Here is a 24398-nt window from a genome sequence, read left to right as displayed (position 1 = left end):
CTTTCCGGAGGCGCCAGTTCGACTTCCGCCTGAGCGTTTCTGTCACTAGGCCTCTCGGGAAGGCCCTGATTGGTTGCTTTTTCTTTCCGGCGCTCCGCTGCTGTTCGCTTCTCGCTCTGTTCCCGCGACGTCTACGTCGGCAAACTTCTGAGGAAGGCGGTCATCCGGACCCCCTGGGTGGCGTTCTCGTCGCGCTGGCGGTTTTTAAAACTTTTTTTTCGGTTTTTTTCTGTTCTTGGGCGACATGCGCGCCTTCTGGGCGTGTCCCCCAAGCGTCTCTCCTGCGAGCTTGCGTGGACTTTCGAGCTGTGTGGCGCCTCTGCGAGACTCGATCGCGAACCCCGTGCGCGGCAGCGCCTCAGGGGCATTCTGCCTTTTTTTTTTCTTGTTCTGTTTTCTCTGTTCTCTTCCGATCCTCCCGACCTCCTTTTTACGCGTGTCTCTCGCGCTGAAGCAAACCGCACCTGCTGAACAGCCTGTTCAGGAAGGATGTGACAGACCCAGGGTGCGCCTGCGGCCTCCGTTTTTTCTTCGTGGCCTCGATTTTGTCTGCACGCCTTTTCGCAGCGAGGCGCCGGGACCAACTCTCGGCTGTTGGTGTCGCCGAGGCGCGTCGGTGGAGGCGTACGCTTGAGCTTTCTCCTCTCTCTGTTTCCCTTGCGCCGCTCGCCTTCGAAGAGCGAAACGGCCTTTTCTCAAGCAAGTCTCGATCCTCGGGGCCTTTCTAACCCACCGCCTCTCGGATCTTCCGCTCAGCCCCGCCGCCGCTTCGTCATACGCACCGCTTCCCCGTGTTCTTGCAGGGGCGAGAAGAGGGCGCGTTTGTGACGGAGTTCGTTGGGTTGCGTGCTTTCTCCTGTTTTTTCTCCTGGCTTTCTCTCCCCGCCCGGTGGTGTGAAGGGTTTCGCGGGATCCGCGCGGAGACCGCGTCGCGGCGCTCTCTCTTCTTTTTCGTTTCTGCCTGAGTTCGCGACAAGATGCTAGCGTGCTGCGGCAGCCAGCAGGCCCGCGCAGAGGCCGCCGGCGAAGAGGACGCGCCGCTCGCAGGCGAGGCGATTCCCGGCGCACACCTGCCTTCGCATCTGCGCCTTCCCAAGAAACTTGACAAGACAGTTCTTGAAGGCATCGAGGCGAGAACCAATCTCGGACCGAAGGAAATCAAAGATCTCTACAAAAGGTCAGCCTCGAGGCGCCCGCGCAACACAGCGCGAGGCCGTAGCGTAGCGAGCGAACAACCGCAGAACTGTCTTTCGCGGCTGCCGAAGAGAGCGCTGCGACCTGTCTCAGTGCCGAATCACACCCCCTGCGGCGGGGAGAGAAATGCAGTCCCACACACAAACTATGCATATATATTTATATGTAAACCAGGAGGAGGGCTGTGCCCAGTGCGGAATGGGCCGCGTTCTGTGGTGGTGGCCGTGCATGCGCAGATTTTTGGTTTTCCGTCGTCCCTGTGTGACTGCAGATTCCGAAAAATTGCGCCTGACGGGTCGCTCCCGTTCTCTCGGTTCTGCGACACGCTGGGTGTCTTGGGCATGGTCGACGAGACGTTCCTGGCGGAGCGCCTCTTCAACGCATTCGACACCAATGGCGACTCCAGGGTGAGAAATCCTCGAGGAAGAACGGACGCCGCGTCGTCCTGCTTCCCTCTACTGCACACACATGTCTCTGCGTACATACAGCCATGTTCACGTAGCTGCAAAGGAGTAACTAACGCAAAGCGCATGCGGCTGATGCCATGCTTTTTGCTGGCCGCGAGTTCTGCAAACGTGCCGCACAGCGTGCATATGGATATATACGTGGACGCGGCTCGCGATGATGCATTCTGCATGTATATAGGACATGTATATATATATATATATATATATATATATATATATATATATATATATATATATATATATGATGCGTATTCGTCTTTGCGGCGAATAAGTGACGGGTCAGAGCTGCGGCTGAGCTTGGCGGCATATTCTCCGAATGTGCTTTGCAGAGTGTAGGGGTTCTGTTTTCCTCATCGGATTCTGGCTGGAGTGTGTGTGCTTCTTTCCAGCTGAGTTTCACAGAGTTCGCTGTCGCCCTGGGCATCATGATGCGTGGGAGCGACGACGAGAAGCTCGATTTGTCGTTCAAAATCCTCAATCCGACGTAGGTCGATGCGCCCTCGAGCGTCGCGTGTTTCTTGCTTTTTGCGGCTTTCTCTCTTCGTCGCCCTGTGGCTGTGACGTCCTGCCCGTTCTCGGCCGCGCGTTTTCGCCCCTAGACGGGTTTGCTTTTGTTTCTGCCTTCTCCGCGATCCTTCCTTCGCGCTGTTCCCTGCTGTGCACGCCCCTCGGTAGCCGTTCCGCAGCAAGCGCTCCCGGAGTCGGAAGCAGCGTATGTGTCTTCAGACTCGCTGGAGCCCCTCCACAAACGCCTGAACCTCTTTGAAGAGTCTTGAGAAGCTGCTCAGGGGAGCGGGACGGTTTCCTGGTGGATACTGAGTCGTTTTGCGGGCGAGGTTCAACGTAGCAGTTTGATTGACATTTAGCCGCTTATATACAGTCATCCAAGATATATTCTTCTATCGCAGGTTCGGTTTTTGCGTCGATGCTTGACGTGAATCCTCCTTCTGTTTGCCTGCGTTGACTGGGCGTCGCGTAGTTTTTCGTCCGAGTTCGTGCCCCTGTGACCTGCGCGTGCGGCTGCCCCCTGTGTTTCGCCCGCGCTTGTCTCCGCCCTTTCAGTTGCGCGTGCGTGTCTTCTGTGCGGCTGAACGACTGCGCCTTCAGCTACGGAGGCGTGGCGACATGTCTGGCGGACTACGGGCTGGACTCGGACGGCGACGACGACGGTGCCAGCGACGGGGAGCGGAGCTCGGCGGCCTCGGGGGGGCGTCACGAGGGTCAGAGGTCGGCGCTGGCGAGTTGCGCGTCCATGAGCTTGCCTGGCGAGAGCCGCACGATGTCACTGCGGCGGTACCAGCAGCTGCGCTCACAGATCGAGCGGGACGCGATCGGCGTCGACGATTTTGTCTTGCTCATTCAGTGCGTCGACCAGACGCGGAAGGCGCTGATTGGCGGCTCGCCAGCGACCTACTCGGGACACGAAATCCGCATGATCTTCATGCAGAACGCCACGCGCATGCCAGACGGATCGTTTCGCATGATGCTGCTCGACTTTAAAAACGCAGTGCGAACCTCGTTGCCCTTCCTCGCCCTCCTTGGCGTCCTGCCGCAGGAAATCGCCGTCGACACCTCCGCCGGTCACCAGTGCCTACCAGCCTCCAAGACTGCTGTATCGTCTCTCCGAAGTGAGCGCCCAAAGGACGCAGCCGCGCCAAGGCCGCGCGCCGGCGGCTCGTGCGCGCCGCCACGTAGAGCGCACATACCCCGACGGAGACGCCCTCCAACCGATGCGTAGATACGTGCAGAGAGACGGAAAGGCATTCGTAGGATACGGGGTTTTTGTCAGTAGGTAGACACCTGGGTCGAGCTGGCGCAGCTGTGGGACCAAGGTGCGAGGCGAATCGGGTTCTGCGCAGCGGGGGGGGTGCGGCCGCCGGAAGGCCCGCACCCGGGTTGAGGTGCTCGGTGTGTCTCCGCTGTCTGCGTCGCGTTGCTGTCTGCGCGTCATCCAGGGCTTCGACCCACGTGTGAACTCGCTTTTTTTTCGCATTTGGTGCAGGTGGGACGACGCGGCGGCGCTCTGTAGACATGCTGAGTGCGAGCGCCCGCCTGTTCGACGTGCATAAGGACAACGTGGAGATGATGCGGCTCGAGCTGCGACGCGTCCGCGAAGACCTCGACCGAGTTCTCGACTTCGTTGGCAATGTGGTTTCCGCAGTTCACGCAGATCTCGAGGCCTCCGACGCACTCCTCACGCAGGCACTCAAAGACACGCAAGACGAAGCTGCGTCGAGCGACGGTGGGACATGCACGCCGACAGACACCATGACTCAAAAGTAGAGCGTGCTGCAGCGAGGAGAAGCGAGACTCCCGCGCCAGCGAATGCCGTTGAGTCTCGGAGCGCACAGCTTGAATCGCGTGGAAGCCGGCGGCGAGAGAAACCGACGAGAGCGAAGAGAGGACGCCATCCGAGGGGGCGGCCGCGCTGGAAGTGCTGTGTGGCGAGTTCAGCCTCACATTGACGCGGCCCTTTTCTCGCGGTCGCGCGCTCCAGAAGAGTGACCGTGCAGTTTTTAGACACTTGCGTCAGGCTTTTATCTTTCTTTGCATGGCGTCTTTGTCTGTGGTCTTATCCCCTCGAAAGCGCAAGCAAACGCGAGGAGACGTTTCTCAGGAAGCGTAGGCTACGACCAACCTGTCCGGAGGCGCCGTAGGGCAGTTGCCGTGTGCAGTTTTGAAGTCGTCTGTGGTGTGGGAATGGCGTGTCTTTCTCGCAGGGCCTTCCGGAAGCGTGTCTCAGCGCTCGAAGGGGGGTGAAGACTTTTCGAGTCCAGTCAGGCTCCCGGGCGCCGATGTGGTTCCGTCCTCCGCGTCGTCGACGCCCTCTGTCTCGGCAACTGCCTCCTCTGACGGGGATCAGCTCTCGGAGTTCCCGAGTTTCGCCGTCCACAGTTTGGCGAGCAGCGGCGACGACGTGGGCGAAGAGTCTGGAGGGCTCACGGCGCGAGTCGTGGCGGGGGGGCGGCAGTCTGCGGAGAAGCCCGCGGCGCCGTCACCTCGCTCGCCGCGACCGGGGGCGGAGAGCTGGTTTGCGGCGGCGCACGCGCGAAACGAGCCGCCCGCCACGGCTGGGTCCTCAGCAGCTACGTCCACGGCGTCTTTGGCGATCGCAACAGCACCTTCGTTCCGCGCCTCCGCGAGGTCGCGTGAGGTTGGCGAGCGGAGTGCCTCGGCGGTTGAGCTGATCTTGCAGAGGCAGGCGAACATCGTGCAGGCGCTGAAGCAGCTGGAGGCGCTCAGGAACGCGCGGGAGATGAAGGACATTGTCGACTCGGCGGCGACGAAGGCGATCTCGCGGATCGAGGCGATCGAGTGCCGTATCGGGAAAGTCTTGGCGCTGCTGCGCGACGACGAGCGCAACTCCGTTTGCTCCCACGGCGGGTTCTCGACGTTTGGCGACGCGGCTTCGGCGACCAGTCGAGGCGTCGTGCACCGAAGCAGCACAGTCAGCACGCTGGTCACCTTCTCGGCCTCGTCCTGTCAACCCGAGCGGCTCGCGAACGGCGTTCACGCCGGCGGTTGCTTCGCGGCGGCGGACGCGAAGGCGCTCACGTCGTCGCTCTCCTCCCTGTACGTCGTGCCCCGCCCCCGGGAGCTTGGCCTGCCGCGCTTCGAGGAGCTTGACGCCACGCTGCAGGGGCCCTCGGCGCAGGAGGCTGGCGAACCGGCGGAGCGGCTGGTGCAGCGCTTGAAGCTCGAGGAAGAAGGCGAAGACCGCGGGAGCGAGAAGGGCGCTCGCGCGACGTTCTGCGAAGCCGAGGGCATCGCGCGCTCCTCGACTTCGCTGAGCCTCTGCGAGAGGCGTCGGCGCGAGCGCAGCAGCATCGGCTACAACCATGGGTCGTTCGCGTTTACCGACGGCGGGCAAGCGTCAACGTGCTACATGCACTCGTCGGTCGTCGAGGACAACGAGGAAGCCGCCTCTTTGAGCGGCACGGAGGCCGCGGAGGGCGACGCAGAGACGGGCGACGCGTGCGCTCTGCCCCCGCCCCCCCGGCGAAACGCTTCCTCGCCGCCCCGCGTGGAGCCCTCGGCGCTGCCGAGGCCTGCGCATCTTGGCGCAACTTTCGCGGGCGCCAAGTCGGCTCCGGGGTCTCGAGTGAATGCCTCGCTGGTGAACACCACCGCCGCCGCGGAGCAGCAGCAGCGGCAGCCCGTGGGTGAGACAGCCGACGCGGCGCGGCTGGAGGAGGAGACTCGCGACGAGTTCGAAGAGGATGTCGTCACGCGGGAGGGCGTGCAGCGCGTCGCCTCGCTGCCAGCGGAACACGCCGCCGCCACAGACGGACGAGATTCAGAGGCCGGCGGAACGAGGAAATCCGTGTCGGGTTACGCGGGCTTCCTGCATGCGCCGCTGACCCGGTGCGGCGGGGTATCGGACGCAGGGAAGGCAAAATACCGCACCTTCACCTCGAAGAAAGTCACAATTCGTCTGCGACACATGGAACCCGCCTCCCAGGGGTCCTGGGCGCAAGGCGATGATGCCTGCAGCGCAGCTGCGGACGACACTGCCTCGGTAGGGTGGAGGGCCTTCGCGGCGGCGCAGTGTCGCAGCGCTTCACTGCAAGACTGCGCAGAAGTGGAGCAACCCTGTTTATGCCGGTGGATCTGGACGCACGCGCGTGAGACGCGCAAAACGCGCTGCAGAGGCGAGCCGCACCGCTGATTTCGCCGCATGCGGCAGACGAGCAGTTTATTTTGACTCTCCTTCTCTCTCAAAGCGGTTTAGCGTCGTGCTGAGTGCTTTTTAACGAGGCAGTCGTCACGTGACCCACGATCCTCTCAAAATCCGGAATGGGACGAAACGTTTCAGCTGGCGAAGTGGACACCAGCCGCACGAAAAAAACACATGAATAGCAATATATAAATATATATATATATATGTATATATCTGCGTGTTTCTTGTGTGGTGAGGCTCTGTGCGCGTCTGTAGCTGTGTATCGCAGGCGTCTAGTTACGGATTTTTTGGGGACTGGAGGGATCGCAGTGTGGCTTTGAAGGCGAAGGATTTTTTTTGTCGGTTGCATGTGCAGGTGCGCGATGGCGCTACGGCGGCTGCGCGGTCAGACGACGTTCCTCTTCACCGCATGTATATGAACAGGCCGAACTTTTATAGACTGGGTAAGCGGCGAGTCTCGCGCAGCTCTGCTTGGAAATCTGTCTCCTACAAATACTTTTCTGTCGCACCGTGCTAAAATTCTTTCCGCGCGGAGCGCCTACATGCGCGCAGAACGGAGCAACATGCATACGTGCATATGCATCCATTCAGACATTGATTGACGCAGCAAGTAATTTCATCTGTATTCAGGTAAATATAGCGCTAGGTTATGAGTATGTCTGTGTCAGAGAGGGTACCTCCAAATGCATATTTATGCACATGAACGCGTGAATGCATTCTTGCTAACGGCTGTTTGAGATGCACTGCCCTAAAAGGCTAGAAAATGGTATCATGCAGCCGGGACATCACGCACGGGTTCGAGGGGCGCTTCTGGGAGTGGAGGATCGTCTGCCGCGGGAGTGTCAGAGACTCTTCTCCGTGCGTGTGTTTCATTGTTTCGCAGCTCGAACAGGCCGGCGACGAAAACGCACCATTCTGCCAGTGGGCTCGTTCCGCCTGAAGCGGGCCAGCAGCAATAGCTCTCGGTACGTCGGCGTGCTGCAGTTCGCCGCCCTTCCTTACTTTCTTCAAACAGAAGACTGTTCTATGTTCATTTAACTATATATTTCTGTTTGCGCGTAGGAACGTGCATCGTGTGGAGCACCGGAGTGTTTGTTTCTTGTGGGGCGTGCGCGCGGGGTCGCGGACATCCCGCCTCCCGCATGCGGCAGCCACTCTCCAGGGGGTTCGTCGCTCGATTCACGCGCTCCGCTGGGCACTGAGCACGTCGCGCACTTTTTGCCCGCGTGCGCCGGTTTCTGCGTATGCGTGCATCTGTGCAAGTCGTGTGCGTAGACGCGTGTGTTTGCGTTGTCGACTCGCGTGTTTTTTTCGCCTGAGGGGCGCACTGTTTCTTTTCAGCTACCCAGGCGGACAGAAGGGCCTCGCCGTCCACTTCGGCCACGAGAACTGGGACACGGTGATCAACATCATGGTCGGCATTCGGCTTGCGGCCGGTCGCGCGAGCAGCGAGCCGCGGCGAGCGATCGAGCGCTACGACTTTGTGATGAAGGAAAAGTTTTCGATTCTGCCAAACACTGGCATGGTGGATCGCGCCAACGGGCGCAAGTCTCTGGTGAGTCCGAGCCGGCGCGCGAAGCGCCTTCTGCGGCGGCTGCGGCTGCAGCGGCGTCGCGTTCCTTCACGAGAAGCCAGGTGCCCCCCAGCCTTCGCGACGCGAGGCTGCGACCGCGAGGAAGCTGCGGCTGCTGCGGGGTCGCGGGGGGGAACACGGGCGCTCGCCCCGTCGCCTTCGCCCGACGGCATCTCTTGCTTGTGTGGAGTGCGAACCCGAGGATGTATGTACTTGTCAGTGCCTCTGCCGTCTCGGAGGGACAGTCGCTCAGCATCTGCAGGGGACTTGCATCTGTAAGGTGTGTGTGGCGGACGTGACTGCGACGCTGCGATGCGCGCTGAGTTCTTCGTCAGTTTACTTCGGAGTTTTCACCTTTGCCGCCTGTGCTTTGCAGTGCGCCGTCCGCTTCGTGGACTACGCCCCCATGGTCTTCCGGCGGCTGCGCGAGCGCTTCCAAATCAGCAGCGAGACCTACGTGCGGTCGGTCGGGCCTGAGCAGCTTCTAGGCAATCTGCTGCTCGGTAAGCTCCTCCGCGCGCGACGCAGTGAGCTAACTAGATACAAGGAACGTCACAGTTCCTAGAATACTGAAGATGACCTTGGTGGGAATGTACGCTTCATATAACTACACAACGTTATGCCAGTATCTAGTGTTGATGTACAACAGACGCTCTACTTGTTCCACTACCTAACAACCCACAAAACGTGGATGGACGCAGCAATCTGCGACTCCACATGGCGAGTTCTGCTTCTTGCTGCACACAGATGCATGCCTTTTTCGGATACGGGGGACTCGGCTGCATGCGTGGCGAGCTGCGCTGCTACTACAGGCATATGCCAGCGGCCAGCGTGTGGCGAGCCGAGCCGCCTCTCGTGACCAGTTGGCCTCGAGCGCGACCCCCGGCTCCCCGAATGTGCGGAGCCTGGAGAGGGCGATACGGCGGTGAGGAAAAACGGCGCTGAAGCTCTTTGCGCATGCGTCTCGGTGTTCCGTTTCGCAGGCAACTTGTCGTCGCTGTCCGAGCTCGTCTCAGAAGGACGCAGTGGCGCTCTCTTCTACTACACCGCTGACGGAAAATTCATGATCAAAACAGTAGGAAACAGCGGCGTGTGTCAAAATGTGTCTGTTACGTATACAAATATATATATATATATTTCTTTACATTCGTGGCCGCGCCTACGTGTGATCGGAAGCCGTGCTTGCGAGTGGCTGTTTTTCGCGTGTTTGCGCTTAGCTGTTCAGCCTGAAAGCCTATACATATGTTAGGGTATATACACATGAGTTTAAATATGAGTCTTCATGTCCGCCAGCATAGGAATGGCTGTGGAGTGAAACACGCCCGTAGGTCGGTACCGCCGAATCGGCTACCTGCTCGGGGTGGAAAGCTCATGTGGCGCGTCTTCGCGTGTAGTGACTCTGGTTCGCCCGCTTCTCGGTCTTGGAGGCCGCGTACGCTGCCATTTCTCTCCATGCCGCCAATTATTTCAACCTATGTATGTAATCGGCGATTCACTGGCTTGTGGTTGTTTGGTGACTGGCTCTCGCAGATTTCCAAGGACACAGCGATGTTCCTGCGGTCGATTTTGCTGGACTACTACGAGCACGTCATGGCGAATCCCGACACGCTTCTCACGCGGTTTTTTGGGCTGCATGCGATCCGCCTGAAAGACAAGACGAAAGGCAGCGTCGGCCTTCCGCGTACGTTTCCCCCGCGCCAAACAGAAATGGCAAAAACCGTCACGCGTCTTTGCGCAGGCTGCCCCTATAAATCGTTCCGCGTCGTGACCGCTCATGCGCCTACACCTCTGCCTGCTGCGGCAGGACGCCAGTCGGGCTGCGCAGCCACGTCGGCGTCATGTGCGCCGTTTTCTGAGTGTTTCTTCGCAGATCATTCGTCTGCGCATCGCCTGCAAAAGACGTACTTCATCGTCATGCTGAACTTCTTCCACACGCCAGTCGAAATTCACAGACGCTATGACCTGAAGGGCTCTTCATACAAGCGCCAGTTGCCTCCTGACCAACTGAAGTGAGATTCTTTTCAGCGAACAGATGCCCTGTGCAGGAGCGCGGCCATCTCCGCATGCGACGCGACAATCATACAGGGCATTTGCACTATGCGTCTGTAAATATGTGTTCATATACAAATACGTACATGTGTATGCATATACATATGTATTTATGCCACCGTAACTGCTCGCGTAGAATGGACGCGTGGATGCGAGTGTCTGGACACTTCTGTGTCTCGTGACGCGAGCGGAAGCTTCGTCTGCAGTCGAGTCGCGTTGACGTGTTGCTCGGGATTTTTTTCTTGTCCGTGGCTCTTCGGACCTCGGCTCACGACTCACGTGGTTCGCGTGGATATCTGCTGTTTGCCAGGGATAGCACGGTCGCGCTGAAGGACCTCGACATGGATAGAGAGGGAGAAAAGGCAAGTCAAGCTTTCTTGAATCCCTTTTTTTTTCGAGTCACTAGAGCATCTGGAGCTCCTTTCGGCGGTCCGGTGGAGTCTGCCACGCCCTAGGATCTCGTTCAACTATCAAGCACTTATTTATATGACACCTATTCTGCGTCCATTTAAATGGTTCTGGTAACCGCCGAACGGTGTTATATGTTGGCGCTTTCTCCACGCGATTTTTCGCCCGCTCTTTGGCAGGAAAAAGAGGCAGAAAACGCGTCATGCTCCTCTCCGGGGCACGACCGGAGACACCGAACGTATGCGAGTTTACACGCGAGTGTTTTCTGCGAAACTTTGCCTGCAGATGGAGCTGGGGCCTGAGCGCCGAGAGCGAATCCTGGGGCAGATGCAGGGCGACGTCGACTTCCTCCGCAGTCACCAGATTCTCGACTACTCGCTTTTGCTCGGCATCTTCTACAGAGACCGTAGGCGACCCCCCGTCGACCCCTGTCGCGCGCCGCCGCCCTGCGTTGCGCCCCTCGTGGTCTGCGTGAGTCTGAGTCCTTCCTCCCTGCCGCACTCGTGTCCAGCGGCTGCCCTCGCGCTGCGTTGTCCTCTCGCTGCGTGTCTCGCAGTTTCCGGCGCGCGTGGAGGTCGCAGCCGCGCGAGGAACCGGGCGGTGTCTGAGGAAGATCGGATTCTGCGATTTTTGCCTGTGCGGCTGAGCGGCTTGGCGCCTCGTTTCCGTTCTCGCGTAGCTTTCGGTAGCTCCTCTGGAGCATCTGTCGCCGCCGCGCTGCGTCGTTCGAGTGCATGCGCGCGTGTCTCGCATGCAGCAAAATATTAAGAACGTCTTCAGTACATTTAAGGGTCGAATGTCCAGCCGAATATGCCGTTTCACGCTGCGTTATCCACAGGAGAAACCGAGGAGGTGCTGTCGTCTCTCGCGACCCCCACAGTCTCCATGCCGCCGAGGCGTCTGCCAGGCCTCACCCATAGCTCGAGAATGCCTTTCCTTTCGGGCGTCAGCCACCGTAAGCAGACTCATCCAGGACGCAGGTCGTGCTGATACGCCTTCACCGTGTCATGTCGCCATCCACTTAAAAATATGCACACCTATACGTAGATATATGCATACATATACATATATATGCGTATAGGTGTATATGTGTAGATCTACGCGTGTATTCGTGTAAGCAAGATGTAGGCACACGCACGCGCCCATATGCACACAGATATTTAACTACATGCACTTGCGTCCGTATTTATCATGGATCTACGGTCTCTTATATGGCGTGTGTAGAGAAGAGGCGTAGGAGCATGGCGGCGCGTGAGGGAGCTTGTTTGCTTTCGCAGCTCCGTCTGAGCCGCACGTCCCGTTTTTCCAGAGCGACTTCGGCGGCATGTGGTCGCCCAACAAATCGAAGCTCTACTATGTCGGCATGATTGACGTCTTGACCTACTGGAGCACGAGGAAAAAACTGGAACACGCGTTCAAAACGGTTCAGTAAGTCTCTTTGAAAAGCAACATGCACGACCTGCATGTGCGGAAGTGCAGGATGTCTACCTGCGCGTAGGTGCGCTGTGTCGCCGGCAAGCTCGCGAGAAACTCCGAGGCACTGAGGATGCAAGTGTTGTGACTGTCGTCGTGCAGCTACTTGCCTTGGATATGGAGCTTTCCTGTTTTGCGATTGCTTTTAGGCTTTAGGCTGCGGAGTCGTGTGAGGCGAGGCGGCTGTCCAGCGGCGGGGTTCGGCGGATCTCAGTAGTGGAAAACTCTGTTGTTTTGCGGGAAAACATGCAGCGGAGTGCAGCTTTTTTCAAGAGCTCACGGGGGCGATTGCGTGCGTTGATTTTGTGCCTTCAGAACTGGCGATCCCAAGGGCATCTCCTGCGTCAGTCCTGACTATTACGCAGGTAGGCCTCACTTTGTCCCGCTCGAAACCTGCTGCCGCTACGTTCGCACGTGTGAGTGAAATGTTTTTTCTTGCCGCCCGGGCCGCGTTCTGCGGCTGTCTGGGTAGCTGCACCCGCTGCTTTGTGGAGAAGTGCCTCAGTTTTCTCGTTCTTATGGAGCTGTTAATCTGTTCTGTGCTCGTCGAGCGAGGACCGGAATCAGTCTTATGAAGGGCTGCCGGAGAGAATCGGGCATGAGCACATCGGTTGATGGCGGACTGATTTCTGTGGCTGTTGTGCGTTCAGAGCGATTCATGGACTTCATGCGTCGCCACATCACTTGAGGCAGCTGGCGCAGTCTGTTCTGGGCACGCGATGCGGATGCCGCAGGACGCGCTGTGCAGGGGCCGTGATCTGAGCGCAGAACGTGCGTGCGCATTTGGATTTTTTTCGGGAATGAAACTGACGAGCCTCGCGCCGAGCACCCCATGAGGCGGCGTCTTGGTAAGGTCGAAGCGAGGGTTTCTTTCGACCGTAAATTGTCTGCATATATGTGCATGTATGCACGCGTGCATGCACTCGTAGCAAGTATACAGCATGTTTGGGCGTGGATATAGAATAGGTAGCGGGGGCCTGAAGGGAATTCGAGACAGGTTGTTTGTGTCGTCGCATTCAGTACACGAGGAAGTGGAAGGAAAAGTGGTGTACTGCATCGCTGCGGAGGGGCGACCCGGTGCGTGTCGCCCGAGCCAGAGGCGGCTTGGTCTGTGCCGATCGCCTGGGTTTGGCGAAGAGTGTGGAGAATGCGAGTGCGCGGTTTCCCGCGTGCCGTCTCCGTCGCTACAGCTGGAGAGCGGGACGCCGACCGCGAACTTTTTTAAGAGAAAGGAACGCGTGGAAAGGAATGCAGCACGGGCTCGCGTCACCGAGCGCAGTCCGTTTGTTCGTATTTCAGGTCCGGTGCTTCTTTTGTGGATTGCTGCGCACGCGCACCAACACTGTCCAACTGTGTATTGTCACTCCGCTTGTCTAAGGTGATCTGTCTTCCGTCGTTGGATGGACGAAAGAGGTCTCAAAGAGTTCCGCTGCACGCAGCGAAATGGCTGCGAGGTGGACTATTCGCGCCGCGACACGTGCGCCTGTCGACGAACGTCGAGCATTGCTTCTGCAGTTAACACTGTAGTAGACGACCTGAGGAAGGCAGCCGCACGCGGTCACGCACAACTTGGTCAGGTCGCTGCGGGTGGACGCTTTGGCAGCCTGGATAACTGCGCTAGTCGCAAACACGAACAAGGATAGAAAAAGGCTAGGACTCAACATATGATGCAGCACCTTCCTTTCTGTGCGAGTTTCCACGCGTCACTCACGAGAGTCAGCCTCCGGAACGCGGCGAACCGCTGAATTTCTGCACAGGGGCAGCTTGACACGAAAAAAGGCAGTCTACGTTCGCCTTTTCTGGTATCACCGGTCGAGCCAGGTCGCCGCCGACGGCCGTCAAACCTCTTACCTTTTCCACCTTAGAACGCGAAAGACTTCCATACTGATTATGGGAACTTCGCGATCCAGAGGAACTCGAAGGAAAGCAGTAAACTCGCGTTGGTGTGAGGCCTTCACTGGTAGTGTGCACTACACGATAGGAGGCTGCGGCAACGAATGCGATTTGATCAATTTTCAGAAATTGGTCGTTGTGCGTTAGATCCTGGTCGTTCACCGGGTCGCGGCGCATATTCGGCAGCCGCTTTGCATTCCGGTCACTTAGAAGCACAGCAACGAACAGTTTCGATCGAGGGTTATAATCGGTTTGATAGGCTTTGTAGCGAGAGGTGTCAATCACCGGTTTTCAAATACCGCGGTACGTGGGGACGGCACAGATCATTTCCCTCACGGCTGTAAGGCTCTCGCGTTCAATTTTACCGCAGTTTGTTTACCTTTCTCGTCTACCGGACTCTCTCTCTTGCATTAATTGCAGAGAACCGGAGAAGGAGCGTGGGTCCTCCGTATGTGTATGTTGCTGCTTCTCTTCTGGATTGCAACACCTGATACAGGGAAGAGCGTTCTTCCGGGTGTAGGATAAGCACGCATGAGCCATTGAACGATCCACGGCTGACTGTGTATGGGTGCGCATCAAGTAGCGGACTGAATTAACGGACTGAATCCTGTTTCTTTTGCCTTTTTCGGTGTTCTTGCTTCGTCTTGAGTACATTTTAAGCTGCGTTTCAAACAGGGCTCAAGTCAGAGTCCTAGCCTTAGCATGACGAATCGGGGAGATACACTACAGGAAGCACGTGTTTTCTTGCCGCTTCCTAGTATCCTAGACAAGTTTCATCATTGAAGTAGAGCATACCCCTCAATTTCTTTGCAAGCGCAGGTTTTCTGGTCGAGGAGACGCTTACAAGGCTCCGGGACTTGGTCATGCGCGGTCAAGATGGGCGATTCGCATGCATACAGGAATTCAAGAAGTCAATGCCATGTTTTTTCTCGTGATACTGTTATTATTTTTTCATAGTCAAACAATATCAGGTAGTGTTTTTTTCTTCCTCTTGTTTTGCATGCTCCGCCTGTAGCAAGCTTTCTACCTGCTGAGGCGTGGTTTTCGCGTTATTTTCCACCTCGTTGCTAAAGAGAGTTACCTGTTGCAAGACGCGGGCTTGGCTCGGCCGCGAGGAATTATTCCCCATTTTTATCGCCGTTTCTTGCCCTCCAGCGCGCTTTCTCGTCTTTCGACGGAGACTTTTCTATCCGCTCCACGTGAATCGCTTGTGCATGTGGAAGATGGTTAGAGGTCGGCTGTCACAGGGCCGGGTCTGCCCAACTGGGTCTTTGTAAACTCGTTCCTCGTTTCTGTTTCAAGGATCACCGTATGTTTTTTTTTCTTCGTCTGCGCGCTTATTTCTGCGGTTTCAAGTGCACATTGCTTTCTCTAGTGCGTTTTCTGTCGCTTTTCGTCCGTCTTTCGCCCACTCTGTGCATGCAGCCCCGGGATAAACTGCCCATGCGCCTAGTCCGTTGCCATCGAGACAACTACTCAGCATCCTCCGACACCCCACTCGAATGCAGGCATCTGCTCTCTCCATAGTCTGCTTCCTCCCCTGCTTCATTACTTCGCGACGATTTGTCTACAGCCCTACGGCGGCCAGCACATTTCCACTCATACCCTGCAGCTGGGCGAATCGAAAGGGTATCCCAGCGTCGCTCTTCGATATCACGACTGGCTCTGGAGATCCGCGCACCTTCTGCACCTCGTCGTGGCTTGCTAGAAGAGGCTCCACCAGCAATGCTTTCTTCTCGAGTCGGCTTCGGTCTCGTTCAGAGGGAGTCTCGCTCGGCGGTATTCCTGCTGCCGTCGCCTTCAGCGGCGACCCACACCTCCTGTGAGCGGGGGCAGGTTTCTCACTCGCTCACGCCCCTCTCAGCATGTCGGCTTCCAGCGGGTACGCGGAGGGAGCCGACGCGCCGGCGCGTTTGCCACGTGCAGGCGGGGAGTGTTTGAGGCGCGACGATGGCGAAGTCGATTCGTCTGCAGAAGCCGCTGATGCGCACTCTCCCGCAGCGCGTGGAAGGAAGCGAGATCGTCATGCGGCGTCGCTTGAAGCTGCAGACGCGGGGCCGCTTCGCACGCTTCGGAGACCAGACGTCGTCGAGGCTGACAGGTTCGCGGCTGCGGCGACTGCGACATCCGGAGACTTCGTGCTCGCCGACGACCACTTGAGCTTGAGCAGCAGCGGAGAGGAGGACGACGAGGAGTTCAGCGACGAGGTACCCGACGGTTTCGGGGGCACGTTCGACGACGAGGTGGATGCGAGTCAGCGCTACGACGAGGAGGCCGAAGAGGACTCCGAAGAAGACGACGACGCTTCCGACTCCGAGCAGCCGACGCGCGGCGCCAGCGGCCCGCCACAGGCTTACGCGACCAAAGTGCCGAGTCTCCCTGCGACGCTGAGGCGGCTGTTGCACGCGCTCGCGAAGCGCCTCCTCCAGCAACCCGACCTCCGCGCGTTTGCGCAGGAACTGCGCCCGCTGTCGGGCGCGTCAGCCGCCGACACCGCAGAGCCAGCCTCGAACGCCTCGCAGCGCCGCAGCCAGCTGCCCTCCGTAGGCAGCACATACACCGAAGCCGTCAGGCTGGTCGCGCTGCTGCTGAAAGAAGTCGGACCAGGCGGCTGCGTGCCACCGCAGCTGCTGGAGCTGATCGACGAGTGCGTCGCCAGGGCCGGCCCGGGGTCTGTGCCCGCTGCGGGCCAGCCGACCCAGCCGGGCCAGGTGGACCAGCAGGGGCGCGCCAGGGACGTGGCCCAGAGCTCAGACAGTGAAGAGACCCGCGTGTCCGAGGCGGCGATGAAAGCCGCCGAGGCCGCGCAAAAAATGGAGGATGTGCAGTGGCAACTTTGGAGAGACATCGCCGGCTGCACTTCCAACATGCGCGGACAGATCTGCTGTCAAAGCATCGACCGTTTGCTTGCAAAGCAACAGATCCAGGCGGCAGTCTGGGAAGGCAGCAGGTGAGCGCGGAAGCGCTGCATGCATTCGTGCTTTTTGTTCCTTGCGTGAGTGTGCCGCGTGGGCTCAGCGCAGACCCGCGCGTGTATCTGCGTGGCGTGCGACTCGCTTCTCAGGTGGCGTCCCTGGCGCGTGCGCGGCTTGCGCTCTGCTCATGTCCGCGGGCACCCGCGCTTGCTGGCGACCATGGGGGATGCTCGGGATGTTTTTTCGTCGTGACTCCTGACGAAAGGAAGTATTAGGAGCCCGAAAGCTCGGGCGAGCAACCGGCGACTCGCTTTTCCCGTATGCTTGGTCATTCTTTCGATATTCTTTCGCATGCATCTCTCATGTAGAGGCTCCGTTCTGCGTGCCGCGTGTGGCCGCTCCGCTCTCGGCTTTTGCTGTTCTGTCTGCTCACGTCGCGGCCGCTTGTCCGCTGTGGCTGCCTCTGTTGATGAGAGGTTTCGGTCGCGTGTATTGGCTTCTTTCCCCTGACGATCTGTGTTTCGTCGTTGCTTTTCCTGCAGCAAGTTGGCAGCCTGGCGGCTCGGTGCGTCAGACTGCCAGGCCACAGCTGCGCTCGTCATCGCCAAAGTCCTGCTTTCTCTCCAGATTTCTCTGCGGAGTGCGCTGAAGAAGGCTCGCCTGGGTCGCGGGCGCAGAGAGGAAGAAGACGAAGAGGAGGAGGATGAAGACGAATCCTCCGAGGACGATGACGAAGTGCTTGAGCCTTCAAACGGTGCAGACTACCAGCTGCAGGGAGGCGAACTGCAGACGCCGTACCAGAGAGAAGGCCGTAGAATATGGGGGAAAGCTCTCGCCAAAGTGCCCAGAGACATCCGGTGAGGCCTTTAAGGAAAAAAAAGAGACGACAACTCACGCAGGCTCTGAAGATGTTCATGCAACGCAGTTTGTCGCTCACACCCTACTGTAGTATAATAGTTCCCTCTCTCCGTGTCCTTCGAAGTCGCCGCCGAGGCGCGTATTTCACGTCTATGTGGCAGCGTGTGTAAGGTGGTCCAGATCCTGAAGCTTCTTGCTTACCGGATCCAAGTTCGCTTGTGTCTCCTTCCAGTTGTGCGCAGCGAAAATACACGCAGTCGCATTTCAGTCGGCGTGTGCATTGGCTTCCATTCGTGTCCATTACGCAGCCGAAACGTAGATGTGCGCAGCACTATATGTGCGTCGCGGGCCTTCACGTATTTTGAAGGCGTGCAGCTGTCACTGCTTTCCGCATGCGTGAGAAGCATAGGGACCTGCAAGGCGAAACGTTGGTGTCGTTTCCCATAACCTCGACGGAGCATTCAGCAGACTTCCTCTCGTGATCTGTTTGTTCACGGCGGCTTGGCGGTTACACTGTTGGTGTTCAGGTCCGAGCTCGAAGCCACTCTTCTCTTCTGCCTGAGAAAGAAGAAGGTAGGAGGCGACATCTGCCTTGCATCTTGGTCCTGAACCCTAAAACCCTAAGTTTGGTTGCAACGCCGGAGGCGCTGCTTCAGGGTTTCGAGAGAAAACGTCGGGCCTCCTGACCGGAGCGAGCGCTTAGATTTCCATGCATGAGTCTGGTTTCGCAAATACGGGGGGAATCCGCCCTGCGACTACACCCGAGACGTGCGTGTCGTCCCCCGTCTGAGCTCCCGAGGTACTCTATTTGAGCGTTGATGCTGCGCTGTTTCAGTTTTTTTTGCATCGGAGCTAGTCCCAGGCGCATGCGAGAAGTTTCTCTGCGTATTGACTCTGAATATAACTCGAGACAGCCTCGTCATTTCCTTCAAGTGGCTTTCCGTCGACCTCCTTCGTTCTTTGTCCGGACACAGCATTGTGGAGACGAAATATTCTACGCTATATGGACCTTTTTCTGTGGTCACGGAGTGTCGCCGAATGGCCTCGTCAGTACAGTCCTCTCTTAATTCGATTATTCTTCGTGATGTCGTCACGAAATATGTGGTTGTCTTCGTGTGTGTGTGATTCGTCGGCAGATGCCTCCGCCTTTGCTGGTGCAGCTCTACGTCGCTTTGAACCGGCGGAACAACGTAAGACCGAAATCTCAAGAAGAAGTGCCAAGGACGTGAGAACTGCTACGAATCGACGTTCAGGGGCTAAGGTCTGGAGCTTGCTAAAAGCATTCGCCGCTACCGGCTTAAAGTCCCGTTCGTCTGCTGTCGTATGTTTCCGCGAGTGAACGAAACCTAGGTGAGGGCTGGATTGAGGGGCGACGACTGAGTAGCCGTTTTTCAAGAAATGTTGGAGAGCTGCCTCCGGCAGGAATGCGTCGAGAGATAGTCTAGCGATAACGATTCGTGCTGCCGGCTGTACGTAGCTCAATACGAAGCGCGCATGCTTACGTCAAGGACCGGCTGATGGAAAATCCATCTTAAGCGTAGAAAGGAGAAGCAACGAAGAGCTCGCGGTCGCCTGGATTTGTCTGTCTGCTTCTTCAGCTGCCTTCGTGTCTTGGCATCATTTCTAACTTCTGCCGAGTCTTTCCCTCTGCCACGTTTTTTCGAGACGTTCAAGTTGAGCTCTTTCTTCTCCAGGTAGGCGTCGCCAAACTCACCAGTGAACTTAGTGAGGCGCAGCGACAGTGGAGCGTGCCGTAGAAGAGATAGGGTTGCTGAGCTTCTGGGGTAAGGCTTGCATACAGAGAGTGTGTCACGTTCAACGGTTCCCAGCGGAGAGAACCGCCAGAGATTCAAAGAGTCGGCAAAGAAGTAGAGACAAGGACGGCACAACACCGAAAGCAGTCCACTGTATCGAGCCACATGTTTGCGTTAACTCCTTGCTAGACTGTTTTGTGTGCGGTCTTAAAACCGTGAGTGCCTCGGCGTCGGGTTGGATGTAACTCGATCCTATTCCGTGTGGCGTGCCCATGAGGAGACGCTGAGTTCTGTGGAAGAGCGTCCTGGTGCCGCATTCCTGCGGGCGTGCAAGATCCGACCTTTACTCAGGCCGCGCACGGAACTGAACCATGAACCTGCCGATCTGCAGTCGGCCGCTCTACCATTGAGCTACACACCCGAAAGCCCGGGCGTGAGGGTGCGCGCTTGTGTGTGAAGTCTACATGTATGGTTATGTCTGTGTTTTCGTCGTCTTGTGCTTCCGCACCCGTCTGTGTGGTTCCTGTTACGGAAGGATTCGTTCATGTGCATGCGTGTGCGCATGCCAGGCCAGTTGTGCGTGCATGCATCAGATCTTTGCGGCATCGCCAATGTTACATCGTGTTGCGCATCATGCGCCATTACCCCGTATGCTCCGGCGTAGTTACTCCAGTCCTATGGAGTGGCCAGGTCAAGCAAATAGAGCCTGAATCGTCGGTTCGAGGGCGCGCACGGAATTGAACCATGAACCTGCCGATCTGCAGTCGGCCGCTCTACCATTGAGCTACACACCCGAAGGCTCGGGCGTGTGCATTTTATGTGTCAGATCGCTGATCTGGTGACTGCCGTCGTGTGGAGATTGGTTCGTTGTACGTGGTGTCGGGACGGAAATCAAGTAATGAGTGACGCGGTGTCCTTGTCGCGGTATGTGTCGACTACTTGTCATAACAGGAGATTCTCAGCAGCACCCGGCGCCAAATGGCATCTTACCTTTTTTCAGCTGTTGCGGTCTTCCGCGCATTGCTCTTTTGTTTGCGTGGACCGAGGCTTGAGGAAAATCACCACACCCGCTGCGCTAAAGGAACGGGGGGATTGACTGTCCCTCATATTCCCAGCCGGTTATTAGCTGGTTACAATACAGCTGTTGCCGTTCGGTCGTCTTTTTGAGAAAAGACGGTTTTGAACGATGATAAGAGGGCTTCGCTGCGAGTGTGTGGTACTGCGTGCAGCTGAACATGCAACGGATGAATGCTCGGGAACGACGGGCTGGGGATGTTGCGGGCAGTGCGCCTGGTGGCAACCGACTCGACTCGCTTTTTTCGGGGCTCTTTCAGCTCATCGGCGAAGATCACGCTGAGCTACAGCGCACGCAGAAGGCGCTGGTAGGTCATGTCTGCTTTACGAGTGCAACATAGTCGTAGCTCCTCCACCAGTCGATCGTCGAAGGGGATCGGCGGGCTCCTCCGCCTGCACTTGCCACTCCGGCTACAACACTCGCTAAACAAGGAAAACGTTTCTTCGCGAACAATTCCTAGCTGAGTTGAACCGCCCACATCTAGAGTCTGGCAGCTCCGTGTCAGATCGCATCTGCATGGTGATTCGTCCGTGGCACATTGCAGATGTAGGGGCAAGCGTGCGTGACACTTGGCACTGTCTGCAGTGCCCCAGGATGAGACGTTGGCGGCGGCGTAGGTGGGTTATATGCAGCCAGTTTTGGTGTGTCTGTATCGTTGCTGTAGACTACAGCCGGCAGACGGTTTATCCAGGCTCACTGGTGAGTAGGCCTCCAAGGATTACGGCGATATGAAGAATTCACAGGTCGTGGGGGGTGGTTCAATGCATGCCTGCATCTCCCTCAGTCCTGCATTCGGGCTCAGATGGCGTCAGCAGTCCCTCTTTCTTTGGTCCGCTGACCGAGTGTGCCTTTTCGCGCGGGGCCGCAAGCTGGCTTGTCCGATACACTGGCCTATTCTGCGGTATTAGATCTTATAGGCCAACCAGACAGCAAGGATCATCTTAATAAAAACCTCTCCTATTTTCATATTTTGCAAAATTTTTTTACTTGTAAAAAGATAAATACTTTTGGGTATATTTTGTAAACTAAAAGTTTTGTTAATTCCAGTATTCTCTGAAACATAAAAAAAGCATTCTTTCTAAACATGTTATCCAGTCGGGCATTTTTTATAAAATCAGTTCACTGAAATAAATTCACACTTTCATCTGGACATTCTTATTTGCGCGCCTCTCGTCTAGATATCCAGATGAAAACAGATGCCTTGACTTAGGTACATTGTCTTCTCGGCTCCGGTCGACCGCAGATGGCGAGCGATACTCGCACGTAAGGAGCTGCCAACTGGGACTGCGGGGGCCGCGCTCTCTGGTCCATCTCGTTCAAGCGAAACTGTGCATGTTCCACGACAGCGCGCGATGCATGTTGCATGCAAATATCTTCACGTTGATCTACTTGGGTAAACGGATAGGAGTTCGTGCGCTGCACATGGCCAGTCGCATTACAATGAGCCGTAGCGTTGCAAGGCTTTGTCAATGTTGTTTTTTTGCAGCGGCAGCGAGGGTGCATTGCAGCGGCTTAGTGAATTCTGGTCGTACATGAAGAAACGCGAGCAGCTGGATTGTCTCATGTTGGCCTTGGTAAGCTTCGCATCGGTGCGGGATTGCGACACGTCTTTTGTTGGCTTAAAGAAAACCGGTCGCTGTGCCTGCTACGCTTTTACCAGCACATCTGGAAGGGGCCAACGCGGCCTCCGCGGCCAGGAGCCAATGCCTGCCTTTCAGAGGCTCTCGCTTGTCCTACTGCCGGATATTCGCGGGTTTGCAGCTTCTGTGTCCCAGCCGTATTCAACGAGGCAGTCTGCGTCGTGGCGACGGTGTGCAGTCGACTCCTGATCACGGTGTGCTGCCTGCTGTAGCACCACATTTGGCACTTACGATGTCATCACCATACAGGCCGACAGCTCGCTGAAGCGAAAAATTACACGATGTGCATATGTAAGCTTTTCCGTTGGTGCCATGTTTCGTCTCCCTCCTTCGCGCATGTCCTCGGTGAATCAAGGTCACGAAAATCAGGCCATGGGGTGTTCTCTGTTGTGTTGATCGTATCCAGACAAAGCCGAGTGTACGAGCGGATTTGTCTGCGTGGAGAGTCGAACGTGCAGTTCGCAGTTCCACCTGCGAGTGCGTGCAGCGTGTGTGTTGGTGTGCTTGTCCGCGTTGCATTTCACGGCGCCGGCTGTGCCGCACTTTTGTCTTGACCGTGATGTGTCCGCATGTGCGTCCGCGTAGGAGCTCCGGCCAGCGTGCACTTCCTCGTGGTGGCGCCTAGCGCTATTCTTGACTTCGGAGAGTGAATCGCAGGAACTCGGGAAAATGCGCCACAGAGTTCAGTCGCTGATTGGTCGGCTGCGAGGTGGCGCATCCCCCGGAACACTAAGCTACCGAAAGGAGAGACTGGGTCGTTTCGCGAGGAGATTCTTCTGCGCAGACAGTAAGTGTAGGCTCGTATGAGAGTTACCCTCTGCATCCCACCAGGACAGTTATACACCTAGTTTCGGATATGTACGCGAGTGGTGCGGGCATATAGCCCCGTTAGGCATACCGTACAGGCCGTAGACCAATGCTAGCCGCACATATATGTATATATGAATGTTTGTATGTATGCGTGTACGTAAAAATATATATATAACTATAGCAAGATATGTGGAGTCTCTCTTACAACTAGGCATCAGCGAAACCGCTTGGATCGTGCTTGCGGTTGAATTCGGCGGACGGCATTGCATCTCGCAAAAGGTCTCTCCCTAGAGGACGAGGGAGAAGCAGTGACGGCAGTGCGTCGAGCGCTGGAAGGCCTTCACCTGCCAAAGCGTTCCCGTGTAGTCGACGCGCTTAACTGGTTCCATCTCACGGACGGCAAGCGTGCGCTGGTGCACGAGTTTGGTCCCTCTGTGTTCTTACCAGAATATCCTGTGCGTTTTATTCTGGCATAGCAAGTGTGCACCACCGCGTCAGTGTCATTTTTTCGAATCACTCACGCAGAGGCTTTGTGCAAGTGCTGTGTATTCCGTGCTTACAGGCTGCAGCTTGAACGTGGTTCCCGAGGCTGCTCGCGTCGCTCTGCTGTTTTGCGCACCTTTCTTCTTGGAGTCTCTGCAGTCTCTGCTCGAGTTGACAAGGCTTATTGGAGCAGTCTTCACGCAGAGCCGTCCGCAGCTGCTCGTCACCTGTGGAAACCGTTTCCTGAAAGGATTCCGCGGGCGTGATTTTGTCAAGCCTACCCGGCGTCGTACAAGCACTTCGACGCGCGAAAGCCGGGAAGCGTCAGCTTCATCCGACCCCAAATCTGATGTCTCTTCTCGCAGCGAAATTAGTCTTGGTGAAAGAGCGGTCCTTCCACAGGAGCAGTCCATTCAGGATTACGGGCGCAGTGATTGTGAAGCAGCTCTTGAGGCCTTTGATGTGAGTAATGCGTTGAAAACTGAAGTGCAGTTGGTGCTGTATGGCTTTGTGAATGCAGTTCAGTGTTTCTTCCGGGTTCGTGCAGGAGATGTGCTTCACATCAGTTTGATCGCGCAGCTCGCACTAGAGAGCATGGGCACCTGATGAAGTGACCGTCTTAGCAGTTGTGCAGACTGCTCGCGTGGCGAGTCCACATCGGCCGTGTCTGAAACGTCGCGGTGCAAGAGTCGCATTCTTTTCCTCTCGCAGTGCTTTAGAGGTCGACAAAAAAAAGTTCAGGGTCAGGCGGCAAGCAAGCCAGATTCACAGAGGCAGGGACAGTGAAGGAAAATAGGTACAAAAAGGATATGGTATGGAAAAATAGAGTTGAGGTGATGTGGAGTTATTTTGTCATATCGCTCCCAGAGACAGAGTTGCTCTTTCTCCACGAACCCAGTATAGAGAGGCGCAGACTGCGGAGCGCGAGGTCAACGGTATTCGATGACTGAGATCTTAGCGAATGCCCTGTAGAAAAGTTCCCCTTGTGTAGTCTGGGAGCAGGACCAGGTTAGTGAAGAGGTCGTACTGCCGGCAGGCGCAGGAGGTCGCCTCAAACGGTGCAAGACCAAACCAAGAACAAAACAGAGAGCGCTGTTCACTCGAGTGAGCGAGTATCATATCCCG

At 56.9% G+C, this 24398-nt stretch overlaps 2 protein-coding genes and 2 non-coding genes across 4 annotated transcripts; 2 read left to right on the top strand and 2 right to left on the bottom strand.

Annotated features, from left to right (window-relative positions):
- Positions 1 to 977: 977 nt before the first annotated feature.
- On the top strand, positions 978 to 12533 carry BESB_010680 (uncharacterized protein; the record flags this gene model as incomplete). The annotated part of the gene is made up of 19 exons (XM_029359822.1): positions 978 to 1177; positions 1466 to 1601; positions 2051 to 2145; positions 2769 to 3289; positions 3664 to 3903; positions 4382 to 6180; positions 6698 to 6785; positions 7226 to 7307; positions 7684 to 7897; positions 8292 to 8418; positions 8899 to 8990; positions 9446 to 9596; positions 9786 to 9924; positions 10275 to 10326; positions 10658 to 10778; positions 11211 to 11327; positions 11650 to 11800; positions 12161 to 12210; positions 12496 to 12533. 19 exons carry the CDS (start codon positions 978 to 980, stop codon positions 12531 to 12533), a joined length of 4413 nt encoding a protein of 1470 aa, XP_029222735.1.
- A 3070-nt stretch (positions 12534 to 15603) lies between these two features.
- On the top strand, positions 15604 to 23879 carry BESB_010670 (uncharacterized protein; the record flags this gene model as incomplete). Its single annotated transcript, XM_029359821.1, has 10 exons — positions 15604 to 16688; positions 17196 to 17510; positions 18039 to 18084; positions 18648 to 18701; positions 19110 to 19252; positions 20551 to 20647; positions 21005 to 21039; positions 21827 to 21914; positions 22566 to 22767; positions 23353 to 23879. 10 exons carry the CDS (start codon positions 15604 to 15606, stop codon positions 23877 to 23879), a joined length of 2592 nt encoding a protein of 863 aa, XP_029222734.1.
- On the bottom strand, positions 19615 to 19686 carry BESB_011500. The gene has a single exon. It is a non-coding gene; the product is annotated as a tRNA-Cys (tRNA).
- BESB_011490 lies at positions 19988 to 20059 on the bottom strand. Its single transcript has one exon. It is a non-coding gene; the product is annotated as a tRNA-Cys (tRNA).
- Positions 23880 to 24398: the final 519 nt, after the last annotated feature.

This window comes from Besnoitia besnoiti, chromosome I (assembly GCF_002563875.1).
Source record: "Besnoitia besnoiti strain Bb-Ger1 chromosome I, whole genome shotgun sequence".
Classification (NCBI taxonomy): Eukaryota; Apicomplexa; class Conoidasida; order Eucoccidiorida; family Sarcocystidae; genus Besnoitia; species Besnoitia besnoiti.
This window is presented reverse-complemented; position numbering and strand designations above follow the sequence as displayed.